At 43.4% G+C, this 18,750-nt stretch overlaps 1 protein-coding gene across 1 annotated transcript; it reads right to left on the bottom strand.

Annotated features, from left to right (window-relative positions):
* Window positions 1-3,016: 3,016 nt before the first annotated feature.
* On the bottom strand, window positions 3,017-8,076 carry MSC (musculin). The gene is made up of 2 exons (XM_033934248.1): window positions 6,969-8,076; window positions 3,017-3,625 (listed from the first exon to the last, which is right to left on the bottom strand). Exons 1-2 carry the CDS (start codon window positions 7,458-7,460, stop codon window positions 3,539-3,541), a joined length of 579 nt encoding a protein of 192 aa, XP_033790139.1. The 5' UTR covers window positions 7,461-8,076; the 3' UTR covers window positions 3,017-3,538.
* Between the last annotated feature and the right edge of the window lie 10,674 nt (window positions 8,077-18,750).

Raw genomic sequence — 18,750 nt, 5'->3', positions numbered from 1 at the left:
AAATATTACATCGCAGCGCAAAGTTTCTCTTCACAGCGCACACACGCGTCGCAAAGGTAAGGGGAGGTAAGGTAAGGGGACGCATTGGGGGGATTGCACTTCCCCACAATTGCCATGCTTCGGTTCCTCTTCTTCCTTCCTTCCTCCCCCCCCCCCCCCCGCGGGACCCTGCGGCATCATCAACTCTTACTCCCTCTAATGTCGGCCCTGCAGCTCCAGACTTCCTCGCACCTTCTCCCCTCCCCCTTTGGATCGCTATTATTTTAAATGTTATAGCCGCGGAGCTGTATCCATCAGTGGAGATGTCTAACCTCGGCCTGCCCCGGAACTCTTACTGCAGCAGCCGCCCGTCTAGGCAGGAACAGGAAGTCACTGTTGCAGTAAGAGTTCCGGGGCAGGCCGAGGTTAGACATCTCCACTGATGGATACAGCTCCGCGGCTATAACATTTAAAATAATAGCGATCCAAAGGGGGAGGGGAGAAGGTGCGAGGAAGTCTGGAGCTGCAGGGCCGACATTAGAGGGAGTAAGAGTTGATGGTGCCGCAGGGTCCCGCGGGGGGGGGGGGAGGAAGGAAGGAAGAAGAGGAACCGAAGCATGGCAATTGTGGGGAAGTGCAGAGCTGCAGGGAAGAGTGTTGCGGTACCCAGCTGGAGGGAGAAGGAAGATGAGGGAGGGAATTAAAGGAGATGCCAGGGCTTGGAGCATAGGAGGAAGGTATGCCAGTCTAAGGGAAAAGGAAGGGGGAGATGTGAGAGCATGGAGGGGGAACGAAAGATGGAAGAAAAGGAAAGGAGAGAGATGCCAGAGAATCAGGGAAGGGGAGATACCAGACTATGAGGAGAGGTGTGGGAGAGGGAAGGCGAGGAGAGAGATGCCAGACCAATGGGGTGAAAGGAGAGATGGAAGGGGGAGGCATACAGTTTCTGGAAGGGGCATAGAAGGAGAGAAGATGCCATATAGGGGAAGAGAGACGGCAGACAGTGAATGGAAGGAAGAGAGTTACAAGAAGATGAGGAAAGGAGAAACCACAGAAGACAAAGGTAGAAAAAAATTTCTATTTATTTATTGCTTTAGGAGACATGTGTCACTGTTTCTGTGAAGCATTGTATGCAGAGTCCAGCTTCTTGCTGGTTCAATTTAACCTTTGTCTATGTATTTTTATTTTATCCCCCCTTTTACAAAACTGTGAAGCGTTTTTAGCACCAGCCTTGGTGGTAGCAGCTCTGATGCTCAGAATTTTATGAGCATCAGAGCTGTTACCTCCGTAGCTAAAATCCACACTACAGTTTTGTAAAAGAGGGAGGGGTTAGTTTGTGATTACATATTCCTTACTAGGCGAAGGTGTTTTCTGTGTTCTGTGTGTTCGAAAGACATGGTTTTCTGTTAGGATTGACGGTGTAGGATTGATCTGTGCTGGTCTGGCTTGTTTAGTTTTACAATGGGTGTATTGATGTACTGCTCACTGCAATATGTAAGATGCTGCCTTTTCCTAGGTACTCATGTGTGACGTGTGGTTTGTTACTAAAAATCATGTTTTTCTTACAGATGGGGGGGGGGTGCCAAAAAATGATGGGCCCCGGATGTTACATATGCTAGGTACGCCACTGTATGTAAAGATACCAGAAAGCTGGCGTAGCAAAAACTTCTAAGTTTTGAGTATTTAACCCTCCCACAATCTCACGGGCACTCGTTTCAAGTTTATTGAGATTTTGATTTAAACGCAATATCAAATATTTTCAATGCGTATAACAAAAATAAATTTGGGGAAATAAATAAAACCATTTGAACCAGTGTTCCCGCTAAGCTGCGCTGGCGTGCGCTGGCGCACAAAATATTACATCGCAGCGCACACGTTTCTCGTCACAGCGCACGATCGGAAGAGGCGTACGGCAGATGGCAGGGCGGCGAGAGGAGAATCGGGCGAGTTGGCTCATAACTTGCTGGCGCCCGATATTTTTGGCTCACGGTGAAAAAAGTTTGCTCACAACACCCGCCCGCTTAGAGGGAACACTGGAGGTAGGCAATTCCGGTCCTTGAGAGCCACAGGCAGGTCAGGTTTTCAGGATATCCACAATGAATATGTATGAGATGGATTTGCATGCACTGCCTCCTTGAGATGCAAATCTATCTCATGTATATTTATTGAGGATATCCTGAAAATGTGACCTCCCTGTGGCTCTTGAGGACCGGACTTGCCTGCCCCTGCCCTATACTATACAATCTCATGGCTGACTGATTCTGTATTCTACGTATCCAGCCTTGCCCAGGAATGAGAAAAAAAGAAAAACAACTCACCAAGGATTATATACTGCTCTTACTGCTTGTTGGCTAGCCGCTAAGAGAGCGAATAGAATGCTAGGTATAATCAAGAAGGGTATTACATCCAGAACGAAAGAAGTTATCCTGCTGTTGTATCGGGCAATGGTGCATCCGCATCTGGAGTACTGCGTCCAATATTGGTCGTCGTACCTTAAGAAGGATATGGCGATACTCGAGAGGGTTCAGAGGAGAGCGACACGTTTGATAAAAGGTATGGAAAGCCTTTCATACACTAAGAGATTGGAGAAACTGGGAATCTTTTCCCTGGAGAAGAGGAGACTTAGAGGAGATATGATAGAGATTTACAAGATCATGAAGGGCATAGAGAGAGTGGAGAGGGACAGATTCTTCAAACTTTTGGAAAATAAAAGAACAAGAGGGCATTCAGAAAAGTTGAAAGGGGACAGATTCAAAATGAATGCTAGGAAGTTCTTCTTTATCCAACGTGTGGTGGACACCTGGAATGCGCTTCCAGAGAGCGTAATAGGGCAGAGTACGGTACTGGGGTTCAAGAAAGGATTGGACAATTTCCTGCTGGAAAAGGGGATAGAGGGGTATAGATAGAGGATTACTGCACAGGTCCTGGACCTGTTGGGCTGCCGCGTGAGCGGACTGCTGGGCACGATGGACCTCTGGTCTGACCCAGCAGAGGCACTTCTTATGTTCTTAAAACAAAATTGCAACAAAGCCTCAACAAGAATACCAATAAACATTTATTGCATATCAGCAAATACAGTTCAGGTGTAAAAAAAAAGACATAAAAATATATTATAAATCTATTTCTGTATTCCAACTATTCTATAATACTGCTTGGTCTCAGGGTTCAAAACCAGTGCTGTCATTAATTTGCAGAGTAAACCTTGTCTTTAGGTTTTGGTCCACTGTGTTGTACTCCAGTACCTTCACACATTGCAGTTTCCGCTGTATAGCAGGTCCTCAAGGAGGAATGATTAGTGACCTTAGGAATCGAGGGTTTGGGTCCTCTGATCTCTTCAGAGGAAAGCACTTTACACCCTTCCTGGCAGTGCAAATTCCCCAAAACTTTGAGGACTGCAGTAATTGCTCAACTTCGGCTCAGCAGCAAATAGGTACTTGCAGTTGGACGATATCCTCACCTTTCAGCACATTTCCTGATCACCTTCTTCCAATTCTATCCCAGTTGGTGAATCGTTAGCATAACAAGCACGCCAAACTCCATGAACCATCACTATAAGGTCCTAAGCAGTGGTTCCACATAACCTGCTTCCTGCAGAAACTTCTTTGGGCTCCAGTTCTGGTCTTCCCGATACCACAAAAGGCCACGTCTGCAAGTAACAGAAATGGTTGCATATGGTTATAGAAATACAGTGGTGTCCTTTCTTTTCTAAGGGATCTTTTTACAAAGGTGTGGTAAAAATTGGCCTTAGCGTACCTTTATGTGGGTCTTTACTGTGTGCCAAAGACATTTTTACTGTGGCCGTAAATTGAATAATTTTCTATTTTTATGTGTTAATGGCCATGTACTAATGTTGCTATTAGCATGTGGCTATTTTTTTAAACTGCAACACAAGCACTTTCTGCTCTACATTTTGTAGGCAGTATAGGTTCATGTGGCATCCCTGCGCTAACCAGTTAGTGTGTGATAACGTAGATGCACTAACTGGTTTGCATAGAAACACTCACTCTCTATCCCTAACAGATCGTCTGAACCCCCCACCCCCCAAAAAAAAAACCCAACACATTTTTTAGTTCATGATTGGGATACACGCATTTCAAAGTTACTTCAGGTTGTCTGAGCGCATCCTGTAGTACTCCATTTTTAGTTGCTTTAGGTGAGCGTTAGTACCTAATGCAACATAGTAAAAGGACCCTGAAGTGCTTACCTCTATTCATGTCTCACAGATTAAAAAATATATATTGCTTCTAGTTGCCTGCCTAGTTGTCTACAATGCAAATCTGGACTCCCCAGATATAAACTGAGAAAAGTAGGCAGCACTGCACATAAACCAACCACTACCCACAATAAAGGCAACATGGCTTTACAAAAGGTAAATCGTGCCAAACGAACCTGATTGAATTTTTTGATTGGGTAACCAGAGAGCTGGATCGAGGACATATGCTAGATGTAATTTACTTGGATTTCAGCAAAGCCTTTGATACAGTTCCTCATAGGAGGCTGTTGAACAAACTTGAAGGGCTGAAGTTAGGACCCAAAGTGGTGAACTGGGTCAGAAACTGGCTGTCGGACGGACGCCAGAGGGTGGTGGTTAATGGAAGTCGCTCGAAGGAAGGAAAGGTGACTAGTGGAGTCCCTCAGGGTTCGGTGCTGGGGCCAATCCTGTTCAATATGTATGTAAGTGACATTGCTGAAGGGTTAGAAGGAAAAGTGTGCCTTTTTGCAGATGATACCAAGATTTGTAACAGAGTAGACACCGAAGAGGGAGTGGAAAATATGAAAAAGGATCTGCAAAAGTTAGAGGATTGGTCTAATGCCTGGCAACTAAAATTCAATGCAAAGAAATGCAGAGTAATGCATTTGGGGATTAATAATAGGAAGGAACCGTATATGCTGGGAGGAGAGAAGCTGATATGCACGGACGGGGAGAGGGACCTTGGGGTGATAGTGTCCGAAGATCTAAAGGCGAAAAAACAGTGTGACAAGGCAGTGGCTGCTGTCAGAAGGATTCTGGGATGTATAAAGAGAGGCGTAGTCAGTAGAAGGAAGAAGGTGTTGATGCCCCTGTACAGGTCATTGGTGAGGCCCCACTTGGAGTATTGTGTTCAGTTTTGGAGACCGTATCTGGCGAAAGACGTAAGAAGACTTGAGGCGGTCCAGAGGAGGGCGACGAAAATGATAGGAGGCTTGCGCCAGAAGACGTATGAGGAGAGACTGGAAGCCCTGAATATGTATACCCTAAAGGAAAGGAGAGACAGGGGAGATATGATTCAGACGTTCAAATACTTAAAGGGTATTAACGTAGAACAAAATCTTTTCCAGAGAAAGGAAAATGGTAAAACCAGAGGACATAATTTGAGGTTGAGGGGTGGTAGATTCAGGGGCAATGTTAGGAAATTCTACTTTACGGAGAGGGTGGTGGATGCCTGGAATGCGCTCCCGAGAGAGGTGGTGGAGAGTAAAACTGTGACTGAGTTCAAAGAAGCGTGGGATGAACACAGAAGATTTAGAATCAGAAAATAATATTAAAGATTGAACTAGGCCAGTTACTGGGCAGACTTGTATGGTCTGCGTCTATGTATGGCCGTTTGGAGGAGGATGGGCAGGGGAGGGCTTCAATGGCTGGGAGGGTGTAGATGGGCTGGAGTAAGTCTTAACAGAGATTTCGGCAGTTGGAACCCAAGCACAGTACCGGGTAAAGCTTTGGATTCTCGCCCAGAAATAGCTAAGAAGAAAAAAAAAAAAAAAATTAAATTGAATCAGGTTGGGCAGACTGGATGGACCATTCGGGTCTTTATCTGCCGTCATCTACTATGTTACTATGTTACTATGACTACAAATATTTAAATATTATAGGTGAGGCCTCAGTGCTGTACCGAAAGCTAAGGTGCACTGATAACAGCGCTCCTGGCTTACGACTTGAAAGCGTGGCTCTTTCTGAAACCACGCTGTGCACCATCACAGGCCCCACCCGTGCACAAGCTGTAGTGAATATTAAAGTGCAAGTGCAAAATTAATCATAAGACAGTATCAATTTAAAATGCAGCGCTGTCAACGTTTCAAAGTTAGGACTCAAAACCCAGCGAATTAGTAAACTTATCTGCACTGGCTGCCAGCCCAATTCATGTCCAAATGTTCTTATCCTGTTAGGTTTTTCTATTGTGCGTAGTTGTCTACAACGGCAGTGGCAATGATGGCCTAAAAAGACAGCTGACATCCTGTTCCCAAGGACTGGCAAAGCATTGGGCAATACTGTACATTTCCCACTCTTGTGAGCGCTTTCCTCTCTTGACTTTTTAAAACTGTTTGTGTAGTTCCATTTGGAACATCACATAGGTTTTTTTTTAATGGAATTCTTGAGTGCCTCCCCCACCCCCTCCTTCACTTTATTTTCCACAATATCCAAAATGTATGCCTGCCAGTCATTCCTTTCATTTCCATTGTTGTAACATTGCACATGGATAAAAGAATCCCATTATAGTCAGCATCATTCAATCACTGCAAATGCTTAAATAATATATATTTTTTAAATTCCATTTTCTATACCGTTCTCCCAGGGGAGCTCAGAACGGTATACATGCATTTATTCAGGTACTCAAGCAGTTTTCCCTCTCTGTCCCCCTGGGCTCACAATCTATCTAACTTTTTTTTCTATATAAAATTTTTAAGTGATAGATATAATTTGCTTTATTTGCTGTGTTTCTACTTAAAGCTTTTAACTGAAATAAACAGCAGAGAAAACAGTCATTTAGAATTCAAGATAAGTCATTACATACCCAGAAACAATTTTGATCGCTTTGGTGGCATATCATTTTTATATAAATATAATACAGTAAATAATCATTTGCTTCATCATATTATGTCTACCTAATTACTGGTGGTAACAGGTCATAGATCTTTCTCCTGGGGCTTTACCATTGAGAAAGTGTCTATGGGTTGAAAGTGTCAGGGCATTCCTGACTGCAGTGGGGTGAAGAGAAGCTGTATCTTACCAGGTTGACAGGATGCACGTAGCCATTCTCGTACCGATCCTCCTGCAGCAGCTGCCTGAGATGGGCGATGTAGCTGGACGCCAGCCGGAGAGTGTCTAGCTTGGAGAGCTTGGTGTCTGGCGGCACCCAGGGCAGGCTGGTTTTGAGCCTGGAGAAGGCTTTGCTCAGCACCCTCATGCGGGCTCTCTCCCTGGCATTGGCTGCATTTCTCTGAGTCTGCTTGCACTCTTTGGCTGACTTGGTCAGTGTTTTCTTGCTCCCGGGGACCTGGCCCCTGCTGCCCCTTTTCCGTTTGCTGCCCTCCTCCTCCTCTTCCTCCTCCTCATCTTCTTCTTCTTCATCATCCTCCTCAGAGATCTCAGGGGATTGGCCGAGCAGTAGCAGCTGGCTATCCCCGGGCTGGCGTCGTTTGGAGGCTGGGTACTGCAACTCTAGCACCCGCAACTCCAACTCCTGCAGCTCCTCCGGGTCGCTCAAGGAGCCTGTAGACATGGCTGTGCTCCCCGACCTTAGCTGCACCTTACTCCCTCCCTGCAATCGGCCGCACACCTACTCAGAGTAGCCCAGAAAGATAGCCCTTCTAATGATCCCACCAAAAAATTTCCTCTGTCCCCTTCTCTGTCTTCTGAGAGCCCACTGGGGTGGAACTTCAACTCAATGCAGTGCTCAGTATTCCCTGTGAAGCCCAGTGGGCTCCCTTCAATCAGCAGCAGTGCAGCAGCACCCCGACAGAAGGCAACAGGTCTCAAGCAGCTTCGTGGGGGAGACTTGATTTTAAGCAGCAGCCTGATGATGTCAAACTGGGGTGGGATTTCTCCTCGATGTAGCATTCAGTGTCCCAGGGCTCCAGAGCAGCCCAGCAGGCTCTCCTCAATCACCAGCAGTGTAGCCGAGCCCAGACAGCAGGTAACACGCCTCAGTTTCAGTATTCCATATTGAATAGATTCAAGTGCTATTGTATTTCTCCCCATTTCTTGGATTCAGTTTGGAAGTGATTTTCCCCTGTTTAGAAGACGCTGCTCAGTGCGTGGTCTATGCCCGTGATTCCTATCATTTTATCACAGAGGTAGATAAACACCAGGGTTTTAAAAATGCATCTTCTCCAATTAAAACCTGATGGAGGCAGTCACTGGCATGTTGAAATATACAACTGATTCCTGCTTGCAACTCTATCTGTTGAACTTGAGCTGACACTGTACACCCCCCCCAGCAGCCTATGATTGTTTTTCATAGCAGGGCTTTGCTTGTTATAATTGAATATATCATATAAAAGGATTGTATACATTGATATGTCTTGTGCTGTCTAGCCACACCTCTATTAATATTTTGAAACTGAGGTGGTAAGGAAGCTCAGTTAGATTGTTTATACAGGTGCACTGTGAAGTTTCTCCTCACGTAAGATTAATGAAGAAAATGTGCTGGGTTTCTCTAAACAGTCGGTGAAGTGGTGCCCATCTTTAAAATCAGGGCAAACTGAGCTTCTGCACATACATGCTATAATTTCCTTTTGAATTAAACTCTACAAATAATGGATGATCCATTTCATTTGCTTCAGTCAACTGAAATATATTCTGTATGCTCTGATCACTACAACATACCCCCTGTTTGACTAAAGTGAGCGAACCGATTAGCGTGCGCTAATTGAATTAGCACGCGCTAAACGCTAATGCGTCCATAGACTAAAATGCACGTGTTAGCGTTTATCGCACGCTAAATCGATTAGCACGCGCTAATCGGTTAGCGCACCTTAGCAACAGAGGGCCATAGTTGTTTAAGCAGCTTTAATCGTGAGTGGTGGCATTTAAATATTTTTTTCCCCAAGTGAGTGTGCGTTTTGTGTGTTTACCTAGTTCTACGAGTCTTTATCTAGATATGAGAGGGTGCTGAAAAGTTCTCAACCCAACCAACCAACTTCCTAAATTCTGAGCGTAAAACTGTAGCTGAAAAGAGTATTATTTCTTTAAGTGTCAATTTGCACAAACAAAATTCAAACCTAGGCTAGGAGAAAAGCTCCTGGAAATATGAACCCTTACGTTATAGTTAAAAAAAAAAAAAAAATCTACTTGCTCATAAGGCTTAAAGATGGATTTCTAAGCACACCTCTTCACATTGAATGTCAAAACAAATGCTGTGAAAATAATGTTTAGAGCAAAATGGGCAATTTTTAGAAAATAGTTCAGAAACATTACATTATTGGATAAGAAAATGAAGAAATGCCAATTAGAACTATTTGGCGTCTAGTTTTCAGAACATATGCACACATACACCTATATATGAATGAAAACACTTTTCATAATCGGAATAGCCGGGGCCAGAGCAAGAGGTATTGGGCATCTTAGGGCAAACTTTAGCCTTATGACATCCTCAATTAACTTTCAGGCCCCTAATCTTCCTCCCCCCCTCCCCACCCCCCACACACTTAGACTTTATGGAGCCAGTATTCAGCTAGCATCAGGCAGTGTGCTTAAAACTCGCCATCAGTGCTGATTCTAGATATTCAATGCCAGGCTGTTTCCGTCAACTAGGTTGAATATCTAGCCCCTCCCCCTTTACAAAACTGCACAAGACGTTTTTTAGCGCTGGCCAGTGCGCTGAATGCTCTATGCTGCTCCAACGCTCATAGGAACTCTATGACCATTGGAGCAGCGCAGAGCATTCAGCACACCGGCCAGTGCTAAATACCTCTTGCGCAGTTTTGTAAAAGGTGGGTAGGTTTTTAAAAAGCGTATTGCCGATAATTGCTTAATTAATATTCAGCGCTAAGCGGCCTTTAGCTAGCACATAAAGATATTTATGTAGGTTTATCTATGCACTAAACTTAGCGGGTTAGCACTGAAAATCAGGGCCTATATTAGACCCACCCTCAGAAGTCCCTCAGAAAACCCCCAGGATCGCTGGTTAGCATTTGGGCACTAACTAGTGATTTTCAGCCAAACTATCCAGTTATCTCCCATTGGAAATGACTGGTTAGCCACCAAGACACAGACCGGGTAGGGTCTGTCAGGACAATCATATGTGTATTACTAATTCAGACTTTTATTTGTATTTTTATTGTGAAGAACGAATAAAATCATCTTTCAGGACATCCACATCCACAGTCTGTTGTTTTTATCTTTGGGCTATTTCCAAAAGCCATTTATCCAATTAAGAGACCTTTTTTTATTATTTATTATTTATACAATTTAACAAAATTTATTCCAAGCATAACATCTTGTAGAGAAAAAAAGTCAACTTCCCTTGATCACACACCAGTCCTCTAAATTTAGATCCGAGATTTAAAGAGTAGCATAATTAAATTCAAACAATCGTAAAGAAACACATTAACTACTACTGAACAGAGAACTAATTTTTATTAGGCGCTGTTGTTACTAGAGGTCTGCACGGGAACGGGGATCACGGGAATCCCGCGGGTCCCGCGGGGTTCCTGCGGGAATCCCCCCCTAACTCACGGTACTCCCACGGGGACCTCCCTCTGGCCCACGGGACTCCCACGGGGAACCCCTCTTGCCAACGGGACTCCCACGGGGATGGAAGGATTAGGAAGCAGGGTTCGTCCATATAATATAATGGACACGTCAGACTTAGTAAAAGAGGGGGTTTATAAGTTAATTACCTGAACAGAAAACAAAAAAAAAAGGTTCCACCAAAGAGATTCCACAAGGAAAACAGTAGCGCAAACACAAAAGAAATTGCTGCTTTTTATGGGGACCGGCGGGGATGGAGATAATTCCTTGCGGGGATGGGTGGGGACGGAGAGGATCCTGGCGGGTACGGGTGGGGATGGGGAGTATCCTGGTGGGGACGGGTGGGGATGGGTGGGATTTCTGTCCCCGCGCAACTCTCTAGTTGTTACTTCATTCTCAAGGCGTTTCATTGAGAGAAAACATCAAATGAGACGGGTCTACAAATAAATATTTCAAAGAATGGTATCTAACAACACATTTGCATGAATTAAGGGACCCTTTTATTAAGAAGTGTTAAGCGTTAATGCAGACCTAACACAGCTTAGAATGGCATACCACAGGATATTTTCAGGCATCCTGAAGTAATGGCCAAATCAGTGTGTGCTAACCATATGTTAAAAAATATTTGTAAATTTTTTGAGGGTTTGTGTCAGGGGAAGAGAATGGGCATTCTTGTGATAATTAGTGCAGCTACATTACTACATCTTGGATGTGTGTAAGCTCCAAAAGTATCTAGTGGAAAGACTCAAGCCTCTTGATCACACAAAGGACTAAGGCCTATTCAGTCTCATAAGAATAGGGTTACTAGGCTTCCGGATCTTCCGGCACTTTGTCTGGGTTTCGAAAAGCTTCCAGCTAGCAGCGATGTCGGGACGACATCCGCGCATGCCCAGATGCAACGCAGTGCCATCACGCATAGGTGTATGATGTCATCGCATCACACTAGTGCATGCACAGAAGCCCTCCCAATAAGCGACCTGGTTGAGAGGGGCTGGGGCAGAACAGGGTGGGCCTAAGGGCGGGGCCATGGGCCCAGATTTTTGTTCCCCCCAAATCTGGTCATCCTACATAAGAACATAAGCATTGCCATACTGGGACAGATTGAAAGTCCATCAAGCCCGGTATCTTGTTTCCAACGGTGACCAATCCAGCTCACAAGTAACTGGCAAGATGCCAAACAGTAAAACAGATTTTATGATGCTTACCTCAGGAATAAGCAGTGTATTTTCCAAAGTCCATTTTAATAATAGCTTATGGACTTTTCTTCTAGGATCTTGTCCAAACTTTTTTTAAATCTTGCTAAGTTAACTGCTTTCAGCACATTAATTGGCATCAAATTCCAGAGATTAATTAATTATACGTTGAGTGAAGAAATAGCTTCTCCGGTTTTGTTTTCAATTTACTACTTAGTAACTTCATTATGTGCTCCTAGTGCATGTATTTTTTTTTTTGAAAACATAAACAAGTGATTCATGTCAACCTGTTCAAATCCACCCTGTATTTTAAAGATCTCTATCATACCCCCCTCACCAATCTCTTCTCCAAACTGAAGAGCTGAAGTCACTATAGCCTTTCCTCACAGGGAAGTTGTCCCATCCACTTTATCATTTTTGTCACCCTTCTCTGTAACATTTCTAATTCTGGAGTGGAGGAGTGGCCTAGTGGTTAGAGCAGCTGCCTCAGCAACCTGAGGTTGTGAGTTTAACTCTCACTGTGACTATGGGCAAGTCACTTAATACTTCATTGCCCCAAGTATAAAATAAGTACCTGCCTGATATACACGCAGAAAAAGCAGTATATAAGTCCCATCTCCTTTAGCCTTTTTGAGATGAAGTGATCAAAATTGCACACAATATTTAAGGTGCAATTGCACCATGGAACATTATAATATTCTCAGTATTGTTCTCCATTCTTTTCTAAATAATTCCTGACATTCTATTTGCTTTTTTAGTGCATGTTGAGCGTGCGCTAAATTAAAGCTAACCGCTAACGTGTCCATAGGATAACATGCATGCGTTAGCTAGGTAAATGTATTCAACAAGCTATGTTATCTTATTGCTCTTTTTGGAAATTAATTAAGACCACTCTGTTCGATAAGTTTATTATTTAATGAGAGTTTTATATTGAAACTGTATTTTATACTATATCTGTATTTTTATTGTATTATTGTATCTCGCTGATTGTCCAGCTCTTTTTAGTGTAAACCGCCTAGAACTCTTGGTTATGGCGGTATAAAAGAATAAAGTTAGTGCACACCTTAGTAAAAGAGGGGGTTAGATACTATTTCTGTGTGATGACTCCTAATGTGGAACCTTGCATCATGTAGCTACAGTTTGGGTTCCATCACTTTGCACTTGCTCGCATTAAGGGCTCCTTTTGTGAAGCCTTGTTAGCGGTTTAACGCGTGTAATAGCGTGCGCTAACTGCCGGCCGCACTAGGCACTAATGCCAGCTGGCGTTAGTTCTAGCTGTGTTGTATGGGTTTAGCGCACACTAGAAAGCTACATGCGCTAAAGCCGCTAACGTGGCTTCATAAAAGGAGCCATAAATGTCATCTGCCATTTGGCTGCCCAGTCTCTCAATCTCATAAGGCCCTCTTGCAATTTATCACTATCCCCTTGTGATTTAATAACTTTGAGTAATTTTGTGTTATCAACAAATTTATCCCCCCCCCTTTTACAAAGCTGCATTAAGCTTTTTTTCATTGCCAGCCGCAACAGTATTAGCTCTGACGCCTATAGAATTCGTATGAGCGTTTTAGCTAACACCGCTGCAGTCGGCAATAATAAAGCCTAACGTGGCTTCATAAAGGGGGTGGGGGTAATTATCTCACTAGTTATTCCCATCTCTAGATCAATAATAAATATTTTAAAATGCAGTGGTCCTAACACAGACCCCCCTGGGGAGCCACACTATTTACTTTTGTCCATTGATAATAATGATCAATCACAATCATGTACACAAAAATGTGGCTTTGGCTAAGTACATCATGAATTGCATTAGATATCCATGACAGGATGGTTATGATGCAGTCAGAGTTTGGTTCATAGGCCTCTATTAGGCTAATGCAGGCCTTATGCACACAAACAAGTATGGGCAATATATATTCTTATACCCCCTCTTTTACTAAGGTGCCTTCTTCCCAGAATGTTATCTGTGGTGATACTCAGTAGATAACTTATAGGCTGAGTTCACAACCTTCCCTTCCAGTATCCTCTACACTTCTGTCAGATCAGACCCAGGATGCCAGCTTTCTATGGTTGAGCTGCTCACCATGTACAGAGCTCTCTTGGGGGTCACCGATAGTCCTCTCCCCTCCACAAGCCATGCACTGCAGTAGAAATAGAAAGCCTGGGTTCCAGTGCTGTCCCCGGCTCCAGCATGATATCTCCTCTATAAAAACCCTTCCTTGCGGAACTGCTCATGTAACATGTCACGGTATTCATCGAAGCCACCCTCAATGCGGGTTACAGATGCGTTCTCACACACCCACAACTCTCGGCACACCAACCAAATGAAACGTTCATCGTGCGACACCAGAATGACATCACCCCGAAATGTATTTAGGGCCTTGCCCAGTGCCTCTATGGTCTTCAAGTCCAAGTGGTTTGTTGGTTCATCCAGGATGTAAAAATTGGGGCTAAATGCTTGCATATCCATAAACTAACATGCGTGTAGCACGCGCTATATCGGTTAGCGCACCTTAGTAAAAGAGGGCCATAGTTTCAGGACCACTACAATGTTGTGTCTATCCTTGGAGTCAGTCTGAATCATCTTTTTGCAGTCAGTGTCCAGGTGGTCCACAGTTTCTTCAGCCTTTTTTCACAATTATAGCCTTCATTACATCTGTTTGAAGTACTTATTTCAGTGCTGCCATGGTAGGTCCTTCAGTTTCTGCCTTCATATTTCTTTTCTTCAGCCTCTGCCCTATTTCGGATCTGTCAACTTTTCTGTTCATGGAGTAGTTCATTGTGTCACGTGTCTCTTTATTTTCTTATTTGTTCTTGTTCTGTTCTTGTCTGGCTTCTGTGGTCTTCAGCAAGCCTTGTTGATTTACTAATTTTAGCACATTCTCTTTACTATTGTAAGTACAGCCAACCAGGCCTTATTTTTCCACTGTTTATGACACCCATAGAAGTCTTCTTCCACCTATGCTGTGGGGAAGGTGCTCTGTCAATATCACTTCAGGTATAAAGAGCATGGTTGATGGTCATGAATTTTTGCATTTTTTTATTCAAAATTTCTAGCTCTGCTTTAGTCCAATTTATAATTCCTGCACTATATTTAATGACAAGAATGGCCCAGATAATGGTCTTGATGGCATTTCCACCACTGGGTTTAGCCTTCATAATTTTTCTAACCTTTCTGATGTATTCTTGGGTGCATATGTTCTTCGCCATGGTATGTTTGATGTTATCCGCCTGTAGGATATCCAGATATCTGTTGGCTCCTTCACTGTTCAATCCCTTGAAGAACTTATCATAGGACATTTCTATGCTTTCAGTGTGAACGATTTTTTTTCCCTTTTTCAAAGGTAGGGTGACACATTTTTCAAATCCAAGTTCCATAGCAATATCTTCACTGAAAATGTGAATGGTATTTATGAGCGATTATTGTTATTACTATTTCAACAGTTTCTTAACCACCTTTCATGACAAACAGCAAAATGATGCACAATACGTTAACTATGGATAGGAGATGCCAACAAATCTTAGTTCTCAAGCATTCTCAATCATTGTATGTATTATTAATTAAAACATATGTAAATCATATCCAAGTATAAAGAAATTGTCATATCTATGTGATATTTCCGTCACAGTTCTTTGCACTACAAGGAAATCAGCCATATTGAAATGATTAAAGCACGAGAAGGGCAAATTATCCAATAAATCCACCGTGTGTTATGGATGAGATGACTTATGCAATGCTGAATTCACCGTATCATAATAAGTCTTTCATGTCCTACTGTCTTGCAGAATAGCAATAGCTTAGCTGGAAAAAAACATCTGCCTTGGAAAATAATGCATATGTATTTCTGCTGAAGTATTGCTATAGTTCTGTATACCTCTACATCAACCATGCATCTTATGTTTTGGCATGAAATAATATCAGTCTGATGAAAGGAAAGCTTGACCAGCTTTTATACTGCTAACTTTTAAAAGGAATAGAATATAATGCTCACATATTTCTTGTAATTTAGACACAAGAATAACCCCCCACAAACACACTTTTACAAAACCACAGAAGCGGGGTTTTTTTGTTGTTGTTTGTTTTTTAGCGCAGTCCAGTGCACTGAATGCTCGACGCTGCTCCTGACACTCATAGGAAAAAACCCACTTCTGCAGTTTTGTAGAAGGGTGTGTGTGTGTATGTAAACAATGGGCTCCTTTTACAAAGGTGCGCTAGCGTTTTTAGTGCATGCACAGGATAGTGCGCACTATAGCGTGCGCTAGCCAAAAAATACCACCTGCTTAAAAGGAGGCAGTAGCGGCTAGCACGTAAAAAGAGCCCAATGTTCCCATACATGTTGCTAACGACAATTTTTAAACATATTAACCCAAATAAACTGTCCAGCCTGAAAGCTGTCCTCCACAGAACGACAAAAAAAACCCAACAAACAACCCAATCATTTCACAGGAATCCATTAAATAGAAGCTCTAATGGGGTAAGTATAGTATGGGGAGAAAACTGCTCACAGAAAGGCATCTTCAGAGCTGCAGGTGTTCTTTGCCTTAGATACACTAGATAGAATGTGAACCCGCCAGAACAGACAGGGAAGCATGCTTGAGTACCTGAATAAATTCATGTAAACTGTTCTGAGCTCCCTTTGGAGAACAGTAGAAAAAATTGAATAAATAAATAAATATATTTTGCTACTTGGGATCTTGCTAAGTACTTGGGACCTGGGTAGGCCACTGTTGGAAACACGATACTGAGCATGATGGACCTTCGATCTACCCATAGAGGAAAGATACAGGTGGTAATTCTATAAAGGTTGGGGGAGGACCTTCTTTAGGTGCCCTAATGCTGCACAGTGAGTACCTATTCTATACAGTACTCCCCCAATATTCGCAGGGGTTCTGTTCCAGGAACCCCCGCGAATCTTGAAAAACCACAAATATGGTTTTTCGTGTGAGAGACTGGAGAGGGCAGCGGGAGAGGCAGGAGAGAGCAGCCGGAGCACCAGCGAGTGAAGGAAATCACTCACTGTATACTTCGACCGCCTCTTCCTGCACTAAAATCGGGTCTTACCAATCAGGAGCTGCATGTCAAAGCCCGAATTTAGTACAGGAAGAGGCGGTCGGAGTATACAGCGTGTGATTTCCTTCATTCGCCGGTGCTCCGGCTGCTCTCTCCTGCCTCTCCAGCCTCTCCTACCTCTCCTGGTTGGCGGTTCACGGTCGGAAAATACCGCAAATGACCGGGACCATGAACCGCCAAACACGAATGACCAGGGGAACACTGTAATGGCATCTAAGTGCCAAGTTACAGTTATAAAATACTAGCATAACCCTCTGTTAGTGTGTCTGACATTTAGGCGCAATTACACCAGCCATAGAGCTGGCACAACAACGGGACCTAAATGTTAGTTATATAACTTGGAGCCTTAACCCATGTCCTACTCAAGCTCTGGCCAAGTTTGTCACCCTTGCAGATGTACGCTAAACTACTTTTGCACTCTCTTATAAACATAGAAATATAGACAAAATGAAGGCAGATAAAGACCATATGGCCTATAAAGACCTAGTCTGCCCAACCATGTCATCCAGTATCCCCTCCTCTCCCTTAGAGATCCAACCAACTTGTTCCAAGCTGTCTTGAATTCAGATACACTCTTCATCTCCACTACCTCCACCAGAAGGCCAATCGAAGCATTCACCACCCTTTCCTTGAAAAAGTATTTTCTGAGGTTTCTTCTGAATATATCCCTTTTACCTTATCATATGCCCCTAATTCCCTATCTTCCTCTCCTTTGAAAGGGACTTGCCTCGTGCATTTATTCCACATAGGTAGTTAAATATTTCTATTGAATCTCCCCTCTCCTGCCTTTCCTCCAAAGTATATATAATTGAGATCTTTAAGTCTGTCTCTGTATACCTTATGACAAAGACCACCGACCATTTTAGTAGCCTTCCTCTGGTCTCACCAGAGTCTTATACGGGGGCATCAATATATCCTTTTTCCTACTGGCTATTCCTCTCCCTATGCACCCAAGCATCCTTCTAGCTTTCGCTGTCACCTTTTCAACCTGTTTGACCACCTTAAGATTATCACATAGTATCACACCCAAGTCCCGCTCCTCTTATAGAATAATGCTTAGGCTGCTTTTATTTTTTCTACATTTACACATGCAAAGGGCACATACTCTTGAATATAGGTGCCAGCTCTGTGGGTCCTGCGAATGCTTGAGGAGATGAGATGATATGTTTAGCACCCCAAATCATTCTGAAAGCTGGCTCCTATGAGTGCCTAGTTATAGAACTGCCCTTATAAATTCCTTGAATACTTTTCTCACCAAGTACCCACCTAAGTGAATTTTTCAAAATGGAAAATCAAGGGGTTGATAGCTGACGGCAATGAGCCTTTTTTTAGCCTCTGCCAGCATTCTTCCCAGATACTCAGTACTGGATCATGTCTTTGTACTGACATTGAATATCTGGGTTTACACAGCTGGCTCTCTCTTATGTGATTAAGTGATATATTCAGCATTTAAGTGCACATGCAATTCCACCTATAGATAGGATTGATTTTTAGGTGGTCCAATTTGACTGCTAAATTTAAGCAGATAAGTACAGAATATCGACACTTAACTGCATAAGTGCCAAATCCACCCTGGACCACCCACAAAATAGCCAACTTTGGGCTAGATTCACTAAGGACACCGATCGTGTCCCGACCACTTTGCAATCTCTTTGCGACCCCGACCCGATTCACTAACCTTACTCCCGATCTGTGCCCGATCTGATTCACACATGCAAATGAGGGGGAATGGCATGCAAATGTAGGAAGGCAGCGATTCACAAAAAAAAAAATCTGGAACACTGACTGGGCTGGCCAATTAAAAAAGAAGCGACTGCTGGGGACCTGTCGCTCACGTCCCTGCCAACTCTCCTGCCCCTCAGTTTCTCTCGAATCAGCTGAGGCACATCTGCTTTCTGCTGCCCCGATCCTCCTACAGATTACTTTTTTTTTTTCTTTTTGAGATTCTTTCTTTGGGTGCCTTTCCGTTTTTAACTTGAAGGTGAGCTTTTGATTGTCCTGTATTTATAAGCTTTCCATGTATATTAATCCCGATCTGCCTTTCTTGATCTTCTTTC

This window comes from Geotrypetes seraphini, chromosome 2 (assembly GCF_902459505.1).
Source record: "Geotrypetes seraphini chromosome 2, aGeoSer1.1, whole genome shotgun sequence".
Classification (NCBI taxonomy): Eukaryota; Metazoa; Chordata; class Amphibia; order Gymnophiona; family Dermophiidae; genus Geotrypetes; species Geotrypetes seraphini.
Note: the sequence above shows the minus strand (reverse complement) of the source record. Positions and strands in the feature narration are given on the sequence as shown.

Bases quoted from the DNA above. Each gene is read 5' to 3' on its own strand.
- MSC (XM_033934248.1), bottom strand. From the start codon at position 7,460: ATGTCTACAGGCTCCTTGAGCGACCCGGAGGAGCTGCAGGAGTTGGAG. The intron at 3,626-6,968 runs GTAAGATACAGC...TGTTACTTGCAG, and splicing joins ACGTGCATCCTGTCAACCTG to ACGTGGCCTTTTGTGGTATC.